Here is a 20,885-nt window from a genome sequence, read left to right as displayed (position 1 = left end):
TCAAAAGTCCTTGCAACAAAGACAAGAGAACCTAAAGGCCGAGACAGTTTCTTCCTCGACCTACAATCACTTGGAATAAGTCAGATCAAAACCTCAAGTCCCTTGGCCATCATCTCGGCCGAGACGATTTTTTGGGCAAACAATCTCCAGTGATGGTTTTAGTTCTAAGTGCAAGAATTTCAATTACTCGAGTGCCTCCAAAGAAGTAGTGGTTTTATTCGGAATGAGATGAAAAGCAGACTTGAAATGAGTTTGGATTGAAGAAAGCTTCAGTGACCGATACTTTGCTTTGTGTTTGTCCAATAGTTCTAGCCAATAAAATGCATGACACGTAAAGTCCTATAACAGGGGATCATACAAAAACACATTGCATTGAAACGATTTGAGCTCAATCATATTGCTGTTAAATGAGATGCGGCTTTCCTGAACTTGGATTTACGGTGGTTGCTTTAATTTGATTCAAAATCCACACGGAACATGACTAGGTAGCAGAAATTGAAGGTAAAGTCTTATTAACAAGAACATATAATTCTATTTATATCATGATCATAATTTGAAGTTTTGAACCAAAAGCTATAATATATCAAGTCAATTTGAACATAAAACCAAGAAAGTAAAACAAGTTTACAATCCTTCCTGTTTTAACATTAATGGGGCTGAAATATCTTCACATTTTACCTGGACAAGTTTTTACTAATCTGAGCACTCGATTTCTTGATCGAATCTATTCTCTGAAGCCGAATCTGCTCCCTGAATTTAGCTATGAACTCATCTGCCTTCTTATCCACATCAGGCCCTCCGTCACTTGCATTGCCAGAAGCAGGTTGATAGGGCCTTGGACTTGGCTTTGGGCTCCCTCCAATGTCTTTAGGAGCAAAATCTCCTTCAGTGTCATCACCCTCGCTTTCGGTTTCTTCATCTGATTCCATAACCACCTTGTCGAAAAGATCTTCCTTCTCATCTTCCTCAGAGAATTCTTCAAAAGCCGATGACTTGGGGTTGTTGGGGATGCTGCTTTCATGGCTCAGCTTCTCAGTCCAGAATGAAGATTCATTGAACCCCACCCTCTTTCTTGTTACATCCTCCACCACATTTGCTTCAACTTCCTTAGCGCTTTGCTCCACCTTCCCGTTTACATATCCTGGTTCTCCAGCTCTGGTTGTTCTGACAGACTTTGCCATTGAAATGCCATCAACATGGCTCAGCCTATGCTTTGTTTCAAGCCCTGAATTAACTCTGCCCATCATAAATTCTCCATTGCTCCTATTCAAGTTCTTTGCTTCACTAGTGAAGCTTCTTCTCAAATCTTTCTCATAAGAAACCTCATCACTGCTTGGCCTCAATGATGATGATTTATAAAACATCGGTGGGGGTGGAGGAGGTGGGGGAATAGAACTCTTGTAAAAGCTCCTCTTCCTCCCCCCATCCTCAACACTCTTGGCTTGAGCTTCTGATGACAATGAGGGTGCAGGAGATAACTTCTTTGGAGACGAAAGTGATGTTGAAGGAGACAGCTTTGGTGATGAAGACACTGAATCGGATCGAGATGAATGAGAGCTTTGGGACCTCGAAACTCCCCGAGGATCTAGGCGGTTAAACTCAGCTTCCTCCATTGGAGTACTACTAACAAGATCCTCCCTCACTTCCAACCTTCCTGATCTTGATCGCCACGGTATTGGAGAAGGAAGCACAACACTCTCCTTCAACTTCTCCTCCAATTCTTGATGATCTAGACCCCCAGTTTCACCAGCTCTAGCCTTAATTGATCTGCTCGAAAACCTTCTTGAACCAGACCTAGAATTAGACCTACTCAGAGCCCCACCAGAAGTAACACTAGATTCATCAACAGATTCTATCGTCTCCTGGTCAGGAACACGTTGTTTTAGGCTCCTAACAGGCAAAAGCAATGGCTTTTCACCATGTATTGAACTGCTATCCCTATGTTCATCAAGAACAGAGTGTTCTTGAGCCACAACCACCACAGGTTCATTTCTAAAATACTGACTACTCCATGCCTGGACCTTGCTTTCATCAAGTCCAGGTGAGGTTTCTGCCTCATCATCAAAAACTGAGGGCACCTGAAGAATTCTAGACACATAGGAGTGAGCATTGTCGAATTTGGTGTTGTTTTCTTTCTCTACTTTTTCGTTTAGTCTGCTAAATAAGCCATAAGACACAGCTATACCAACTAGGAGGAGATGAAGAAGCTCCCAGCTTCTGGTGATAAGACTTTGGTTTATGAACTCAGGAGCTTGTGATGGGAAAAGTGGGAGAATAACGAAGAAAACTACAACTAGAGCAATCTTGTACAGAAAATGATTGTAGAACTTACTTTGGTTTTCATGGTTTTGATCTGATGACACCACCTTTTGGGGTTTGGTGTATGACTCTGATTCTAGCTCTGCCATTGAAGAACACATGAAGAGAATGAAACCCTTATTGCTTCAGCAGAATTTCAGGAAGAAGAAGATGAGGAAGAAGGTAAGGAAGACTTAAGGATTAAGGATAAGTGGAGAGAGAGAGAGAGGAAAGTAGAGACAGTGGAGGGGAAAGTTTTGGAGATGTGTGAGAAGCAATTTTGCAGGCTTTAGCTTTTTAACCTCTATCTCTTTCCAATTACATATATAGCCTTTCCTTCACTTAATTTCTTCATATTCAAAATGCTTTTTCTCTTTTGATTTGTGAATTTACTCAGTAATTGGAGAAAAGGGTTATATGCTGAATTCTAAAATGGTGAACAACTAAGATAGCTAGCTAAAAATGGTTCAAGAACTTCAAGAAGCATCATCCACCTTACAAATGAGTCAAACTTATTGGCTATTCTGGAAACCTACTATTCCTTTTACTTAAAAATCAAAGATGCTTCTTAAACATTCTAATGGTCGGTAATGGACTGTTGTGAGAACATAATACCACTCAGACTACTTGGAATCCACCACATTTTGTTGAATATAGGTCTAGAAAAGCAGTCTTGTCCCAGTTTTGCTGAAGAAGCTCACATGCGATGCCCAAGGAAAAGTGATAATTGAGGTTTTCTTCTTATAGTTTAGGCAAATTGAGGAACATATCCCTGTTAAAAAAATTGTAGTATAACAAACTAAATGAAGTATTTGCAATGTAGTAGTGTGTGCTTGGAAGATGGAACTAAATTTATACTTCTTTTTACACAAAAGAAGAAGAAGAGTATTTTCGATACGATACACATTCGATATCCATGAAGAGGATCATCATCAGCGCTCGACATTTCTTCTACAAAAGTTGCCCAACATGCAGTTCAGATGGCTTGGTTTTATGATTTTCATGGCGATAAGCACAAAACGTTCTACAAATCACCTTAAACAGATAAAAAAAAAATTGTAATTACTAGGGCAAAAGATCGACCAATATGACATGAACTTCGTCTCACTCATAGATAGAGAAAATCCCGAGTCATCGAGTGAAACAAAGCTGCCGACTACAGCTTCTGCATGTGTAAGGAAAAAAACAGTGACTGTGTAGTATAAATTCTCCACAATTAACAAAGAAAAAAAAGGGTCCAAAATAACCGAGTCAGGTTATCGCAAGAGTGACGTGAATGTGATCTTGGAGAAAATACAAAGGCAGATCTGAGTATGAATAAGTATTCAAGATAAGGTTTTGCTCGGCTGGAAATCCAAACTTTTCACATCACAGACTGGTTCCTTTCGGCTTTACATATAAGCAGCATCGGATAAAAAGGAATGAAGTGGAAAGTTAAGCACTGCGAGTAATATTATGGTTTGTTAAACTCATCAGAGAAAAGAGAACTGTATGGGGCATTTTGGGGAGGGATCGATCGGGGCAAATTGGAAGGGGCAAATAGGTTGCGTGGCTGTGGTCTGGATTCTTCTTTTGGAATGCCTACGCTAAGCTTTTTTGTGGAGGTGGTATAATTTTAATTCATCCAGAGAAAGAAAACTAAAATAGATAGTGGAATTTTATGATTTTGCATTCTTCTTATGGGGGGAAATGCTTTTCTTTTCTTGTCTATTTTGCTTCTCAATTCTTCAGATGCTAGCTAGCAATACTGTACTTGGGAATCAGGATGATGTAAAATCTGGATGCTCTTAAAAGACACGCAGTTGATCGGTTGGGTATTAATATGTTAAACTCTAATTGTGATAATCAGATGGTGATTTCCATGAAACATATAGGCGGAAGATATTGAGAATCTGTTCTTATAACTTGATAGACTTGGAAAGTACTGGATCTTATGCGTGCTTCATATGTTATATTTATATATGAACACCTAGCTAGTTGGATTTCTCTTAGCCTGAAAGGCACGTAGGTAAACACCACATCGTGTTGAAGCTGCTTCTTTTCGTTTATGACGACCAAGATCACAAGGCTGTTGAAGCCAATGACTTGCTCACATTTTCATATTTCGAAGTATTTCTTCTATAAGATAGCTATAGTCATTTCTAGAATTCCCTAACTCGATCGTAATGGTTAAGTGGTTAACAGACAAAGATACTTTGATATTGATAAGTCTGAATATGGTTCCATGATTAGTCTAATAATAAACTTGCACATATATGTTCATTTCGTTTGGCGTCGACGTAGTATTGATATATATTTTGAGTCTCATCTTGAATCAGCAGAGACCAAAAAAGCTTGCATGTAAATAGTAGTGCCTATCGAAATAATCACACATGTAGTTAGGGCGTTAGGCGTTAGACAGCTTTTGAGAAAAGGCAAAAGAAGGATTAAGAAGATAATCCTCGTCTTACGATGAAGAATGATGAAGATGAGCAATAAGGTATCCTTCTTTTTTCACATTAATTTGTGTCCAAAAGTATACGTGAGGAGGAAATTAACGATCCGGAGAGGGGTGGATCTGATTCCTTTTCTCTAGCCTAAAACAAAACGGGACCAATATTGATCTTAAACACCTATATTTTATACGAACCTACAAAATTGTGTTTGAGATCGATAACAAAATCAAACATCTTTACCGAGTATTATTAACAATAGTCGTTCTCTACATCACAACACAAGTACACAACTAGTATCTGAACCACGCCAAAATTCCATTTGACTGATCAGAGGAGCTACAAAATTTCATGTCTTCAGTCTTTACTGACCGTAGAGCTTGTGCATGACATGAGAATATCGTTCAATTAATGTCCATCAGCCTTTCCTTCTTATTCCTTAACTGAACCAAATATATGTATATAGTGATCAATATGAAACTTAACATGTAATTTATTTCAAAATGTATGACTTGTATAAATGATATGGAACTTGATACATACCATAATATCTCTGCAGTCCAAGTATTGGGTGAATCAGATCTGAGGTTGGCAAACGTTGTAAAAGGAGTCTAAAGTTAGGGAAATTATTAATTGTACCCGGAACACCACATGTTTTATGTTTCCTTTTAATCTAATTGGTCCACGTGTTTTATTTTTATTTCTGATTGGTGTATTTAATTACTTTTCCTCTTTTTTTTTCATCCCGTGCTGGTCCCCACATGAATATGAGTTATATGATTGGCTGGGTACAACAGCTGGCAGTGCCACGTGGTGTTCCGGGTACAGAGAATAATTACTCCTAAAGTTAATCACTAGACATTCATGAAAAACAAGAAAGCTTAACGAATTAAAAAACTTATCTTGGAAGATGCAATGCAGCAAATCCTCTCGGTTCAATTTTTCCCATGCCACTCATTTCTACGGTAGAATGAAATTCTTTGAGTAAATGTAACGTAAATATAATAAATATTTATATGAGTTCAGGTGAAATATTTTAATAAAAAACAACCTTTCGTGGATTCGATCCGTTTAAGGAAGTTCGGTTCGGATCGGATTCTGAAAAAATAATGCGAAAACTCGAATACCATTGGATTGAAATAATGTTCTTATCTTATATACACCGGAAAAAGACCGAAACCTGTAAGGTTCTAGGGGTTTTGAGAGCAAGGCGGCGGCAGCTTTTCTGATACGCTCCCAGCCACTAGGGATGTCGTCTGGCCTCACGATCTAGGAGGAGAGGGACGAAGGCTCCTGGTTCTCTTTTCTGTTGGTCTTTATCTTCGACTGCGGTGGGTGAGGGACGTGGATCTAAAGCTTGACGGCGGCGCTATTTGGCTTTGGTTCTCGTTGGCAACCTTTCACAGACGATCATCTTTTTAGGCGAGCCAGTATCAAGCTTCTGCTGATTGTTTGGAGGCGGCGCGACTTTCTTAAGGCCGACGTTAATGGTGAAGTGGCTACGGTAGAAGTAGAGACTTAGGAGGCGGTTTTCGGCCCTAATCTTTGGTCACAGGGGTACTCTGCCGTTTCTGGAAGGGATGGCGATGTTAGGGAGGCCGTCTGATTGAATAGGCGGAGGCAGCAATTCCGACAGTACAGCCTGATCCGATACAATTGGGACCGATAGTGGAAGTGTGTATGTGGGATGGGCTTTTACCTTCAGCCCATTGCATCTTCTTCTCCTTTTAGGCTCTGTTGGGTTGTGATTTAGTTTTCATGTTGGGACTGTGTGACAAGACCCCTACATCTCCAAATTGAAGTCTACCCCCCTTTTTGTTGGAAAGGTATACCGAAATGGTCTTTAAGCAGTCTCGATGCATTAAGTTGGGGTACTTTGATTTGATGTTGTAGGTTACATGCTTTCTAGGCCTTAATAAGTTCTTTTTTAAACATTAATCTTTTTTCTTTCTTCAGTATTTGTAGTTTTCTTTTGAATTGTAGACATGCATATGTGCATGCATATGAGCTTCAACTTGTAAATGGAGTTGTTCTAGGACAACCTCCAAGCTTGACCTAGTACGGTCGTATGATGAAAATCAAAGGAGCTCGACTCCATTTTCCCCTCAAAATAATGTTCTTCTCTTAGTTATTTTGTTTCTGAATTTGGATACCCTCTCTTAGCTAGTGATATCTCTAGTTTGTCAAATTTGGATCTCTATATTTGCTTTCGTAGATTTGATTCATAGTAACTTTGTCTTCATTTCTTACTAAAAAGATAAATCTACCATCGGTTCAGGATATGGATCTGTTTAAGTCACACATACGTGGTCAGCAACAAATGCAATAACAACAACCATAGCTAATAACACATGCAGCAATAGCAGCTTCAGCTTCAACAAATGCAGCAACAGCAGCTGCAACTACAATAGATGCAGGAACAGCAGCCGCAGCTACAGGAGTAACAATTGCAACCACAGCTCAGCTCCAGCAACAAAAGCAACCACAGCTCCCGCAACCACAACAAGTGCCTAATATGCTCGGAGGAGGCTTTATGAGTTAGCAAGAGTACTGTTGCTTGTTAGAAGTAGTAGTAGAGACTGGCATAAAACTTTATCTATCAAGTTCAGATACCTTTCTATTTGAAACAAGTTTCATATATTTCTCTGTAGTAGGTAGTTGAGAACTACCTTCCCCGCCCATAGACTAGTCATGCTTCACAAGAAGGCATCATAAAAAGATATATGTATAGTTTGTCCCACATTGGAAATATATAAAAGGAGGGAACCTTCCTTAGTTATAAAAGGAAGGCTTCCCATATGTAGAAATGATCTGATGGATAGAGGATTGAATCTCTCTCTCCCGATCCCAAAGGCCTATTGGACATGATAGTTGATTGTAAAGTGGACGTAGCCATGTCCTCCGATGGCATGGTGAACCACTATATGTCCTTGTCTCTTGCTCATGATTGTCTGTTGTCCGTGTTCCACCATGATTTTACATAGTCCCCGGGATTATGCAGAAACATTTGGCTCCGTCTGTGGGAAACGTTACAAAAAGTCTTGTTGCTCTGCCAGTAAGCTCATGCAGGCCTGAGTCATCTCGGGCCCAACCCATCAGGAGGCCATATGCAGGCCCATGCCACCAAGAGGGATGGCATGACCCGCCCGGGTCCTTTTATCATCGGGATGTTGCCAAGGCCGAACAACAAACTCCAACCACCGTCCCGGAGATGATTCAGCGAGACCCAAGGGTTCTTTTCCCAGTGGCGGCCTCCGGTTTGTTCCAAATCGCCAGAGATCTCTGCTGGTAGCCGTAAGACCCATCCCGGACCTTTGTCCGCACAGTCCAAGGAGTGACCCGCCCGGGTTCCCGATCGGCAGCTAGCATCCGGGACCTTCCTGTCTCAATGGTAGTCGATGATCTCGATCACGATTTCATCAAGGTGCGGGTGTGCAGCCAACTGTAACTCACCGGGATCTTCGACACCGCTCGGGACCGGCCTCATGAGCTCCATCGGGTCAAGTTCATCAGTCAGGGGCAAACGGATTCGCCGGAAGCCCACTTTATCACAGTCGAGTTCGGTGCCAGACTCGATATCGAAATAAGCAATCAACAGTTTCTTTGCCTCCGGGATAGCAGAGTCCATGTTCAGGCAAAGCAAGCTTATGTTCCCAATTGGTCGAATTCATCAGGAGAGGGAGTTAATGTGGGAGTTGGGATCAGACCTGACCGAGGGACTGTGATCGGCCTTGATCGACTTGGAGTGGGTCACTCGATCTGCTGGCATCATTCAACTGCAGATGTGTTCGGTTGGGTGCCCACTGAAAAATTGCTATGGACACCCATCCGGCAGCAACACCACCTCTCCAGGTTTCGATCAACTTCATCCCGGGGACCATTCTATTTGATCATATGAGCAGTGGTAAGTCCATTATAGAATCAATTTTAGCAGTGGTAACACCTCACCTTCTCTTCCGGGAAATCATGATCACTCGACCGGGTATATTATTGGCATAACACATGATGGCACCATGATTAAAGCAGAACAGTCTAAAGGGATCAGAGAACACTAAGCGAGTTAAATAGAGTACAAGTCTCCATGAATGAATCAAGAAGCACCAGCGGGTCATGAAAAGAAAAAAGTCAATTGATTGAATTTGAAATCACTAGGAATTCATGCAGCCTTAGGGTAATTACGTTCATCAGAGGAAATGCATGGATGAGTGTTGACAAGGATCTTCCTCTGTAGCATATATACAAGACTCGTTGAGTTCATCCTTTCACTGGATTCAAGTTATATCTCCGGCACCCGATGGTCAAACTCCCTGACAGAGCTCCCCCAGTATAAAAAGTCGAAAGAAGTGAAGAGAGTCTCTGGTATATAGCGAGACTTGCATGGTTTAAGCTCGATGGACACACCTCAAAACCACACTAAAGTACCGAGAACTCGGATAATCTCGTAATCCCGGGGTTCCCGTCTGAGCATATTCAGCCACGGGAAGCAGAAAAGAAATTGAAGAAGGTAGAGAATTGACCCCATGTGCAAGTCAGGGCTCCATTACCTTAGTCTCCGGGTATCGAAAGGGGAAGGCTCAGTGCCTAAGTCTAATCTGCAAGCAGCGGGTCTCGGTGGCCAAAAAAAAAAAAGAAAAAGTCAAGGGAAGACAAAAAAGAAAAAGATAAAGAAAGAAAAATGCATGGAAGATCTTAGTGACAACCCGACCTTGGCCTATATATAAAACACCGGCCAAAGAAGGTCTCATCCTCTGGGAGTGCTAAGATGAAAATGCTCATGATACTATACCTCCTATGTGCATCCATTCGACAGCTATTTTCACAGGTAAGTCTCTCATTTGATTGCCTTTTATGAAACTCAAAGCATGCTTCACGTATGCATGATATCTTCTCAGCTGGTATTCCACCGAGAAAGGCATAAGCCATTAAAATCCCGAGTAATATCAAGCGGGATAGGCGATTGACCGAAAGACATAAGTCATTAAAATCCCGAGTAATATGAAGCGGGATAGACGATCGACCGAGAGGCATAAGTCATTAAAATCCCGAGTAATATGAAGCGGGATAGGCGATCGACCGAGAGGCATAAGTCATGAAAATCCTGAGTAATATCAAGCGAGAGGCATAAGTGATCGACCGAAAGACATAAGTTTTATATCATCCCTTTAAAAACGGAGCAAGTGGCTTGATAAACCACAGACGGCGTTAACACCCCGTCACTTGAGTAGTAATACCAGATATGGAAAGGGCTCGCTACCTTTGTCCATGGAAAAATATAACACCCGTATGGTCGTAAAATGGGAACCAACAGTACCTTGCCATTGGAAACGTGAAAACACCTCGCCCGACATAGTAAGTTTGGAAGCCGGGGGTCGGGAGGGACATTTGTTCATTGGGCATTTTTTTTTTATATTTTTTTTTATCTTATCGGCGGACTTAATGATCACAGTGAATATCAAGAAAAGCAAGACCCGGAACAAGCAAGACCCGGAACACGCAAGACCCGTTCAACACACCTTTTGAGTACGGACTTGGGGGGGACTGGGACCGGGTGCCCGTTGATAAATGACTAGTCTATGGGCATTTTATATATCAAGTCCCCACTCAAGACATGTCTTGAACGGGAACTTGGGAGGACTTGTAGTCGGTAGTTGAGAACTACCTTCCTCGCCCATAGACCAGTCATGCTCCACAAGAAGGCATCATAAAAAGATATATGTATAGTTTGTCCCACATTGGAAATATGTAAAAGGAGGGAACCTTCCTTAGTTATAAAAGGAAGGCTTCCCATATGTAGAAATGATCTAATGGATAGTTGATTGTAAAGTGGACGTAACCATGTCCTCCGATGGCATGGTGAACCAATATATGTCCTTGTCTCTTGCCCATGATTGTCTGTTGTCCGTGTTCCACCATGATTCTACATAGTCCCCGGGATTATGCAGAAACAATTTCATTCTAAAAAAAAAAAACAAGTTTCATATATTTATAAGTTCAGCATTAGCAAACATGCTGGTGTGCAGTGCCTTGAGAACCTTTAAAGACGACCATGATTCTAGATGATTTGACAAGACCCACCCTGAAAACACCCAGCTAAAACAGGCAAGTCTTGCGGGGTCCATTCTTAAAAGAGATTATACCGAAATTTCGGTATAACCTCCCCTAAAAATGGACAACCCATCCTGTAATGAAACTGAACACTTCAACTATAATCGTCAACCACCACTCCAGGAGTCCTTCACTCCCCATAACAAGAACCAAAGGCATAACAGTACTTAACAACCAAACCAAATTCTCAACTACATTAATTAACATGAACATCAACCAAGATTAAACTCTCTACTTGAGACATAGTCCTAAAGAAAAACACTTCAACTTAATTTACATCATCCTATAGTTCTCAGAGCACTAAGGGAGGAAAATAAAACAACTACACATAGATTAACAGGTAACCTACGATCAGCAAGGAGCAGCGGGAAAACTATGCCTCAATTCCTAGGGAAACCGAACAGGAGCTCTGCAATCTGGGCATTTGAAAACAAAGGGCCCAGGGAAAAGCATTTAAAAACGTTAGCGTGAGTGGACGAAAAAAAAACTAATTAAATAAGTAACCAAGAGCATAATGATACTAATTCAAAATTTTATATGCTTTTCCATTTATACGGAAACAAAGAATTTTCATGCATGTAGATATTATAAGCTCAACCAAAATTCCCACTAGCCCCGCTAGTCGTAAAACAATAAGAAAAATAAATAGATTCTCGTATAAAAAAAAAACTTCCAAAAAATAATGGACTAGCCCCGCTAGTCAATTTAACAACTCAAATAGAATATTCTATATGGCCATATAAATGAGTCTCCCAGACTCGGTTGCCTCCCAGGCATAGTACTCCCATACTCCCTGTACCTTCACGTCAAGTTGACGGATAGGGCACAGGGCTTGCGTGATGCCGCCGGCAACATCACATCACCACTAGGGTGGAAAGGGCTTGCGTGACCCCACTTGAAACGTGGGTGTCACATCACCTCGAAAGGTGGAACGACATGCTAGCATTGACATCATATATATTCCAAGAATATGGCATAAGGAAAATATAAATCATATGAGTTTCCTCGAAACTCATAAATAAAATATAAGTACGATTCCCAACCGTACTTGGAAAAATTCTAAGAGCAATATAGTTAATTAAATTCAACGTGTCTCACACGTTAACATGCTTAAAATAGAATAACTCAAATCATTTTCAAGCTCCCTTCATAGAAGAAATAATAATGTCAATTCAGAAAATTAGTGATGATTTTCTAAACAAATCATGCATGCATACTCTTTTAAAAATAAAATGTCCACTCACAGTATAGGCGGCTAAGCCTGACGTCGGTCAGAGCCCTCCTCACGTGGTGTCTCCTCTCGTCCTGTACAAAACGAGATTTAAGGTCCGAGACAAAAATAATACAAGAATATCAAAGTAACAAAATAGGGCAATGTCATCTACCCTCACTCTACACTCTCCAAAAACTAAGGAGAACCCCAACCATTTTTACTAACCTTCTCCAATTTTTCCTCAACGTTCTAACACTTAAGCACAAATATGGAAATTCCCAAGGATGGGGCTCACCTCTACTCTTTCACCAAAATCAACTTAAACTTCCCTAAATTCCTACTAACACTCACCAAAATTTCCAACACTTCAATACCACTCATCTCTCACCCATGGAGCCATCAAAACTATCCCAATTTCCAAGCACTCTTCACCAAAAATCACCATACAGTACAACAACATTTATCCCTTGTAGAAATCATCCAAAATTACTCAAAACCACCACCAAAACCGGCAGCAGTCACCGGCTGTGGCGGTCAACCGCCGGCAGTGGCGGTCAACCGCCGGCAGTGGCGGTCAACCGCCGGCAGTGGCGGTCAACCGCCGGCAGTGGCGGTCAACCACCACCACTAAATCAACTTCAACCAAAATTAACAAGGCATACATCAAACTCTTCCTCTCATCAAGCATAACAACAATCATGACTAACACAAACTCTAGAGCTCAAAGATTTGGCCGGAAAACTCATTATAAACTCAAGAACTCAAGAGCTCTGATTTGCCCTATACTCCAAATCGTTCTACCTCTTTTGGGTGGTTGAAAGACTAATCAAAGAGCTACAAAACCCCCCAAAGATACCTTGAATCGGTGGCCGGAGAAGAAAGTTCCGGCTTACAAAACCAACGGCCTTCACAGTGCCACCGTGAGCCGCTGCCGGCGAGATGAGGCCGGCTACCAACCCAGGAAGGACGAGCGACGTCCCAGCTGCCGAATGGAACCGACGCGGGGGTCTGCTGTGGCCGGATGGCTGCGCTCCGCCAAGGAGAATAGGGCGGGGTCGGAGTCGGGGTCGGGGAGAGAGAGTGGAGGGAGTGGTTGACTCCTTCTTCTTCTTTTTTTTTCTTTATTCCCTAACATAACCGGGCCTCACTTAAAATACCCCAACCCACATATAAGAAGCCTTATTGTTTAGCTAGAACCTTTACCTACGAACTCTTATTCGGGTAACTAAAAATCTATGAACTCGACTAAACCACCTCTATTAAGGATAGCATAATGAATTTCCGAATTGATTAGCTACCAATAAACTGGAAATCACAATATTAAAATTACTTACTAGGTTCGGGGTGTATCATGATTTATGCACAAACCAAGTGTTGATTGATAAAGTAGTCTGGGGTTCACATCCAAAACCAATTGACAATGGATGAAGTGACAAAAACCCTTATAAACCGACAAGCAAAGTCTCATATTCCCGATGTGTGATTTATATCTCAACACGCCCCACACGTGTGGCGAATTTTCAAGTCTAACACGTGGACAACATTTGGGGTGACGTGAAGTTCGTGTGACCATTTAGGCTTCACACGTGAACGTGGGTAACCCGCTTTGATACAATGATAAAGTAGTCTGAGGTTTACATCCAAAACTAAATGACAATAGATGGAGTGACCCAAATCCTTATAAACCGACAGACAAGATCCCATATTCCTGATGTGGAATTTATATCTCAACATTGATCGACTACCGCAACATCAACATGTGATGATGTTACATTGATCGATGAGACTAAAAAGAAACAAACATAAACTCTCAATTGGAAACCTTTATAAAATATATGGAGAAGTTAAGTAAACCTATTCCCCAGCACCCGGCTTAAGAATAGAAACCAATATACTTGTTCAAAGTAATCTTGCCAATATATACATCTTCCCAGCTAATAATCAATGCCCTGTAACCTCAAGGAGCAAAGTTATATGCACTTGCATATATTCCAAGGAACAAAAACTTAATAATCAATGCCCTGTAACCTCAAGGAGCAAAGTTATATGCACTTGCATATATTCCAAGGAACGAAAACGTAGAATTCTGATTGATGACAAAAAGAAAGGAAACTTAGAAGTTGATAGTAGTAAAAGTTAGAATAAAAACATAGACGTTCTTAACACAACAGCTAATGGACTTGCTAATTCATTTCAACTCGATTAATGACCTACATAATTAAAGGCTTCATAGAAGTTCTTAATACAATAAACAAAGGCTTCATAGAAGAAGTTCTTAACTGAACCATCAAAAACTAATTAAGTAGCATGAACCGCACTACTACATTATTGAGCAAAGACCACACACCTACTTACATTATTGAGTAAAGACCACACACCTAGTGTGGCCATTAGGAGTATTGCAATTCCCATATGTGTGGCATTTTCCCCTAACACTCCACCAATACCCACTAATACCCTCAATTGTTATCCTTACGGAGAAATGCAACATCTCTAAAGACCACACCTTTGCTCAATATTGTAGTAGTGCCGGAAATTTAAACCATTCCACAAGCGCAGCTGTGAAATTTCTCATACTAACAATGTTCAATTCGACATACAAGAATGATTCCCCAGCAGATGGTTCTTCTCCATATCAATATGCTGCAAGCGTACTCATCACCATGTCCCTTCGCCATATTCCAATGTTGAACAACCTTGAGTTACAAACTAGAAAGTTCTTCATCCCCGAGGCCCTTTCCATGATAGACATGACAATTAAGTTCATGTGCTGCATACGCATATATATAGCCTGGTCCTGGAACACCTTCATCCACGATGCGGCAGTGACACAAGTTCAACACTTCCAAATTTTTTCATGTTGTTTAGTAGGTAAAGTATTGTAAACCAAGGCTTCCTTCTCCACCAAGCTGCCCTGGAGACTTGAACCTTTAAGTTCGGGATATTGGCAGCAATGGCCTTTGCAAAGTGCACCATTAAGGGGCCAAAAACTTTGAGCTTAGAGAAATTCTTACAGTGAGCTCCGATCAAACTTCACCGTTTCAAACTCAAAGAAAGCAAGTGGCATAGTCATTGACTCTAGTTGTGCCCAGTTCTTTATAGACTCTTCAAATCCAGCCAGTGTTAGAAGATTTCGTGGTGGGAGAACAATTTTTTTCAGTGTCAAGGTTCTGCAAGAAAGATGGCATCAAACCATACATCCATAAATCTTTCCAATGGTAGACCAAATCTATGTACTGCATGAGTCTTACATTAATCTATGTATTACATGAGTGATGAGCTACATTAAGTTAAAGATGAGTTTTAAGCATGGGTGCATTACTCGGCGGTTACATGTCTGACACCTTGAAAACTTGTAAGCGTTTTTTTTTTAACAAGAAAACTTGCATGCGTTTATAGAGGAAGAACCCGAGGCTGCTTTTGTAGGGCTGCAATGAAACATAATAGTCATAACTTAGTCATTTGACACTAAATCACTTGAGAACCTTATCCCTTTAAAGGGATGTGAAATTCACACACCCCAAATTAAAATCAACACACCATTTTTTTTTAATTAACACATTTATAAAAAGACAAAGTTTAAGTCACTAAAAGATAAAATCTAAGTTACCAAAAAAGGAAAAAGGGTGTGTGAATTTCACAACCCTATATAAATCAATATTTTCATACTGATATTATGTAGATAGATCAGATGTATGTATATATTTGATCGATTTGTAGCTTAACATGAAATTTACTTCAAAATGTATGACTTGTATAAATGATATGGAACTTGATGTATACCAGAATATCACTGCAGTCAATGTGTTTTTCCTTGGGTGAATCATATCTGAGGTTGGCAAACGTTTTAAGGGAGTCAAAAGTTAATCATTACACATTCATGAAAAACAAGAAAGCTTAACAAATTAAAAAACTTACCTTGGAAGATGCAATGCAGCAAATCCTCTCGGTTCAATTTTTCCCATGCCACTCATTTTTATGGTAAAATGAAATTCTTTGAGTAACTGTAAGTGTTTCTCAAGATCTCCATCACCTTCCCCTTTCCTCCTCCTTCTCCCTTCCCTCATCCCTTAATGGCTTACTTTTGAGAAATTGGCTCTCAATAATTTAAAAAATAGATCTATCACTAGCAAGCAGAAGATATGAAAGTGAATGGCTCGGTTATCTATTTATAAAATTTTGGGCGATACAACCAATGGATTACAATTTAAAACTTCAAAAAAATATACGTAGCGAAGTAAATTAAAACAACTTCTGACACGCACACACACACACTTTGACTTTCACGACATCTAAGGTATACACTGTTGAATTTGTGACAAATCATTTATTGAGTTCACATGAAAATACACTGCATTTGAAATTAAAATAACCAAATAAGTTTAAATATAAGCCATGGTCTTCTTACATGTCACCGCCACAAATAGAGGCGCCAACCTACTGACACACCTTCGCAACCAACGCCTCAAGCTAGGTGTCGCTGTTGCCGGTCCGACAGACCACCGTGAGAAATTCGGCCAAATCAAACCAAGAATTTGATGTGAGCGGGGCGAAGGCAGAGGCTGGTGAGCTGAAGGAGGTCGCATTGGGTGAATAGGCGGAGGTCGACGACTGGGAAGAAGTTCGGGTCGACCTTCAATAAGAGAGAATTAAAAAAATGATTTGCACTAGGTGTCTTTTGGTCATTTTAGTAATTTACCGGAATTTTTTGATGGTCAATTGATAAAATAGACAAAAATGTCGAGAATTGAGAATATAGGCGTATACCAGTTAAATTTAAAAATCAAGGAACACAACTGTTTCTAGATGTATAATATAGTGTCACAAATATTTTCTTTGTCTAAACCCAAATCATTTCCAAACACAAATCATTCTCCTTCCGGGTCCAGTAGAGCTTAACCTGATCCGACCCGACACCCGTTTCAAGCCCAACGTCTCTGTAGAAAGCTTCTTCTCCATTTTCAGATTCAAGGGTTTAACCAAAGCCCTGAACTTTCCTCCAAATGACGACCCTTTCTTCAATCTCTCGATTCCTCTCTTCCTCAATTCGCCTCCAAAATCACAACCTCTCAATCTCTCGCTTCTCTACTGCCACGTCAGCAGAGACGGTCTTGAATCACCTCCACAGAAATGGCGGCAAAATTGAGAAAACCCTAGACTCAATGAGGCTCAATTTGGACGCCAAATGTGTAAGTCAGGTCTTACAGAGATGCTATCCCACCCAATCCCAATTGGGTCTTAGATTTTTCATATGGGCTGGGGTTCACTCCAGTTATAGGCATAGCTACTTTATGTTTAGTAAAGCTTGTGACTTGTATAAGATTAGGGAATACCCAAGTTTGATTTTTGATGTTTTGGAGGCTTATAGTGCTGAAGGTTGCTCTGTTAGTGTTAAGATGTTTAAAGTTTTGTTTAATGTGTGTAAAGAAGCTAAGCTTGCTGATGAGGCTTTGAGGGTTCTGAGGAAAATGCCGGAGTTCGGGTTGCGAGGGGATAATGTGGTGTATAATGTTGTTATCAGGCAGTTTTGTGAGAAGGGTGATATGGATATGGCTGAGAGTTTGGTGAAGGAGATGAGTGAGGTGGAGCTTTATCCGGATTTGATCACGTATATGGTGATGATTAAAGGGTTCTGTAATGTGGGTCGGTTGGATGATGCATGTGGACTGTTTATGTTTATGAAGGAAAATGGTTGTGTGCCGAATGTTGTGGTGTACTCGGCGCTTCTTGATGGATTCTGTAGGTTTGGGGATATGGAGAGAGCCTTGACGTTGTTGGAGGAGATGGAGAAGGAAGGTGGGGATTGTGGTCCTAATGTAGTAACATATACGACTGTGATTCAGTGTCTTTGTAACAAGCATCGGTCAGTGGAGGCATTGCTTGTTTTGGACCGGATGGAAGCTCGTGGTTGTTTACCAAATCGCGTCACGGTTAGTACTTTGATCACAGGTCTTGTTAAGGAGGATCAAGTTGAGCACGCTTATAAGTTGGTTGATAGAGTTGTTAAAAGTGGAAGTGTTACAAAAACTGATTGCTACAGTACTTTTGTTGTGTCTTTGGAAAGAGTTGGAAGACCTGAAGAGGCAGAGAAAGTCCTTAGGATGATGCTTAATAGTGGGGTTAAACCGAACAGTTTGGTGTGTACCATTATGTTAAAAAAATGTTGTTTGGAGGGACGTATGGTGGACGCATATTGCTTATTTGGTGAACTTGAGAAGATGGAATGCTTATCTTCTATTGAATCTGATACTTATTCTATTCTTTTGTTGGGGCTTTGTCAGCAAAGACACTTGGTGGAGGCTGCAGAGCTTGCAAGGGTAATGCTCAGTAAAGGAATTAAACTAAAAGGTCCATATGTTGATATTATATCTGAGGTCCTGGTGAAATCTGGAGACGAAGAGTTAGTTAAACAATTGACAAGGAATTGAAGGTGACATTGAAGAAAATACAATGTTCAGGTCGCCTTGGCTCTTGTTTGTTAATAAATCCACTCATGTTCTTCAGCTCAAAGACTTCTCAATACTTGAGTTGAGTTGGTAGTATTTGCAACAGATGAGTACTTGTTCCAATCTGGCATAAAAACCATTTTCGTGGAGGTGGAAGTAAATAAAGGCAGATCCTGGTAAACAATGATTTCATTTGAGTTTTTTTTATTCTAAATTAATTTACTTATTACCCGAAAGCTATTTCAATGGCATAATGAATACTGCTTGTAAGTTATAGGGTTATCAGTCCACAGGTCATATTTGCTTTTAAACAAGTAAACTTTACTTTTTTTGGTTCATTATTTGCTTTCAGTTTGTGTGTTGATGCAAGGGAGTGGAGTTGGCATTGTGACTGGTGATATCTAGATGCAAGTCATGCAACTGTATCTTTTATATTCCTCATACCGTGTATGTAAGAACACATGTTCTTTGCTAGCATAGATAATGGCAGTCTCATTTCTTGGTGGTCTGTGATTGTATGTTGCGGTTTCTGTTGGTTGTTGTTCTTGTTTTCTCTCTCTCTCTCTCTCTCTCTCTCTCTCTCTCTCTCTCTCTCTCTCAGGGTTATCCTTTTAATTATCTAAACACTTGCATTTTTTTCTCTTCGTGGGTGACCTTGTGCCTATATGCTTTTCTGCCTCTTTGTACGGAATGTCTTAATGGCTTTCTAGTACTGACTTCATGTACATAAGTTTTCTCTCTCCCTGTTAGACCTACTGGGTCTGGTTAAGATGACATAATTATAAAAGATTGACCGACTTTGAAGTAGCTTATTGAATTGGTATAGTCATCTGTATACTAGCTAAATAATGAAGGAAAGGCATGCACTTCTACTTTGGTCTGTTAGCCATATTGCAGACAATTTGATTAAGTGAGGAAATCTGTTAGCATTCATCAATTCATAGCGTTTTCTGTTTGTTGTTGGTAGTGTTCCTGTATGTATTGTTGAGTCTTGAGAGTATATCCCGTAATGTAATGTAAAGTCGTTCTTACAAAAAGACTTGGGGGTCTCTTTAGCCATTGTCCACTGGGTTCTCATTGGATGCTCAAATCACCATATATTTTTACCTATTTCTGAAGTTTTATATATTGGTGTCAAGTGGGAAAGCTGAGCTCTATGGGTACCCATTCATTATTTTTCCAATTCTTCTATTTTTCCCATTAATTAATTATTTTTGGTCATAGTTCGGTCATATCTCTGTTATCATATGATGAATATGCTCAAGTAAAAAGTATTTGGGGGAATCTAATCTTCTTCCAAAGCTTAACAGCCAACTGATTGATGAAAGAACACCATTTATGGGAACTGTTTCGGAGCTTACTGCACTTGGTGCTGCTTCTCCTGCCAAAATTAGATTCTAGTATTCTGCTCCTCCTCTTTTTCATCCCTCTTTATGTAATTGGAATTTTGAAATTAAAATCATAGAGATAACAAAACACCGTTAGCATGGTACAATATCATGTAGCCGTTGTCATTGTTCACTTTAAAAATGAAGAAGTCCACCCGGTTTATATTTCATATAGTTGACCCTATGTCATCTGCTGCTTAATTTCTCATCAGTAAATTTAGCGAGGTGTCACAGGATTTCCTGTTAAGGTTCAACCATAAGCATCTTTCACTCATTCTGACACCTTGTTTCTATGCAGACAAACTTTTACATTGTAGACCGGATCTGTTTGGAAACCTTAAAAGAACCTGAGAGGGTCTGAATTTGAAGTCCAAGAAGTTATCTAGGAATATCTGACGGCCAGATTAAGAAGTACTCTTGATAAAAGATTCTGTGTCATGAAGTGGCAATCAGTGAGGTAGTTATTCTGAGTATGTGGAGTTCATCATAAAGTTGGTGGGTTACAACAGGAAGCAAGCTGCACCTTAATTTGATAGCAAGCACCAACAGCAGTACTTGAAGGTTCATCATATCCAGGTGCACCTCATCAACCAAAAGCTTCTCTTGTTAGCTACTGGGGCTCATTGCCTTACTGTTGATTAAGATTATCACATGAACTTTATTATGGTCATTGGATGATCAATATTAACTGTATCTGAAATCTATTAGTTGCCTTCATCATCATTTGATGAAACTCATATCGAAGTCCGCTGCCTATCTTGTCTGTTAGAAATAAATAAATGAAAATCTTTCAAAATGAAGCATCCATAATTTTGTTATTACTCAGATAATGTGTGATGATAGATCTTGTACCACTTTACTGGTAGAAACTAGTCTTGCTAGTTGACACTTTCCATGCTTCTGAAATCACATATATGGCACTGAAAATGAATGGAGCAAGTTAGGGTAGATATATAGAATATAAAGCAATCAATACAGGAACTCCCCTTTAGCCTAGTCAGAC

At 40.2% G+C, this 20,885-nt stretch overlaps 2 protein-coding genes across 3 annotated transcripts; one reads left to right on the top strand and one right to left on the bottom strand.

Moving 5' to 3' along the window:
* Positions 1-514: 514 nt before the first annotated feature.
* LOC101297935 lies at positions 515-2,556 on the bottom strand. Its single transcript, XM_004300321.1, has one exon. The coding sequence runs from the start codon at positions 2,418-2,420 to the stop codon at positions 675-677; it is 1,746 nt and encodes a 581-aa protein (XP_004300369.1). The 5' UTR covers positions 2,421-2,556; the 3' UTR covers positions 515-674.
* Positions 2,557-17,116: 14,560 nt separating this feature from the next.
* LOC101297444 (pentatricopeptide repeat-containing protein At5g47360-like) lies at positions 17,117-20,499 on the top strand. Of its 2 annotated transcripts, XM_004300320.1 has the most exons (3): positions 17,117-18,670; positions 18,847-18,945; positions 20,181-20,344. In XM_004300320.1, the coding sequence occupies exon 1, from the start codon at positions 17,211-17,213 to the stop codon at positions 18,474-18,476; it is 1,266 nt and encodes a 421-aa protein (XP_004300368.1). In that variant the 5' UTR covers positions 17,117-17,210; the 3' UTR covers positions 18,477-18,670; positions 18,847-18,945; positions 20,181-20,344. The 2 variants fall into 2 exon arrangements, with proteins under 2 accessions (XP_004300368.1, XP_004300367.1); XM_004300319.1 differs by lacking the exon at positions 18,847-18,945 and having other exon boundaries at positions 20,181-20,499.
* Positions 20,500-20,885: the final 386 nt, after the last annotated feature.

This window comes from Fragaria vesca, linkage group LG5 (assembly GCF_000184155.1).
Source record: "Fragaria vesca subsp. vesca linkage group LG5, FraVesHawaii_1.0, whole genome shotgun sequence".
NCBI lineage: Eukaryota > Viridiplantae > Streptophyta > Magnoliopsida > Rosales > Rosaceae > Fragaria > Fragaria vesca.
This window is presented reverse-complemented; position numbering and strand designations above follow the sequence as displayed.

What these genes read in the sequence shown, in the direction of transcription:
- LOC101297444 (XM_004300319.1), top strand. Translation starts at nt 17,211, where the DNA reads ATGAGGCTCAATTTGGACGCCAAATGTGTAAGTCAGGTCTTACAGAGA.
- LOC101297935 (XM_004300321.1), bottom strand. Translation starts at nt 2,420, where the DNA reads ATGTGTTCTTCAATGGCAGAGCTAGAATCAGAGTCATACACCAAACCC.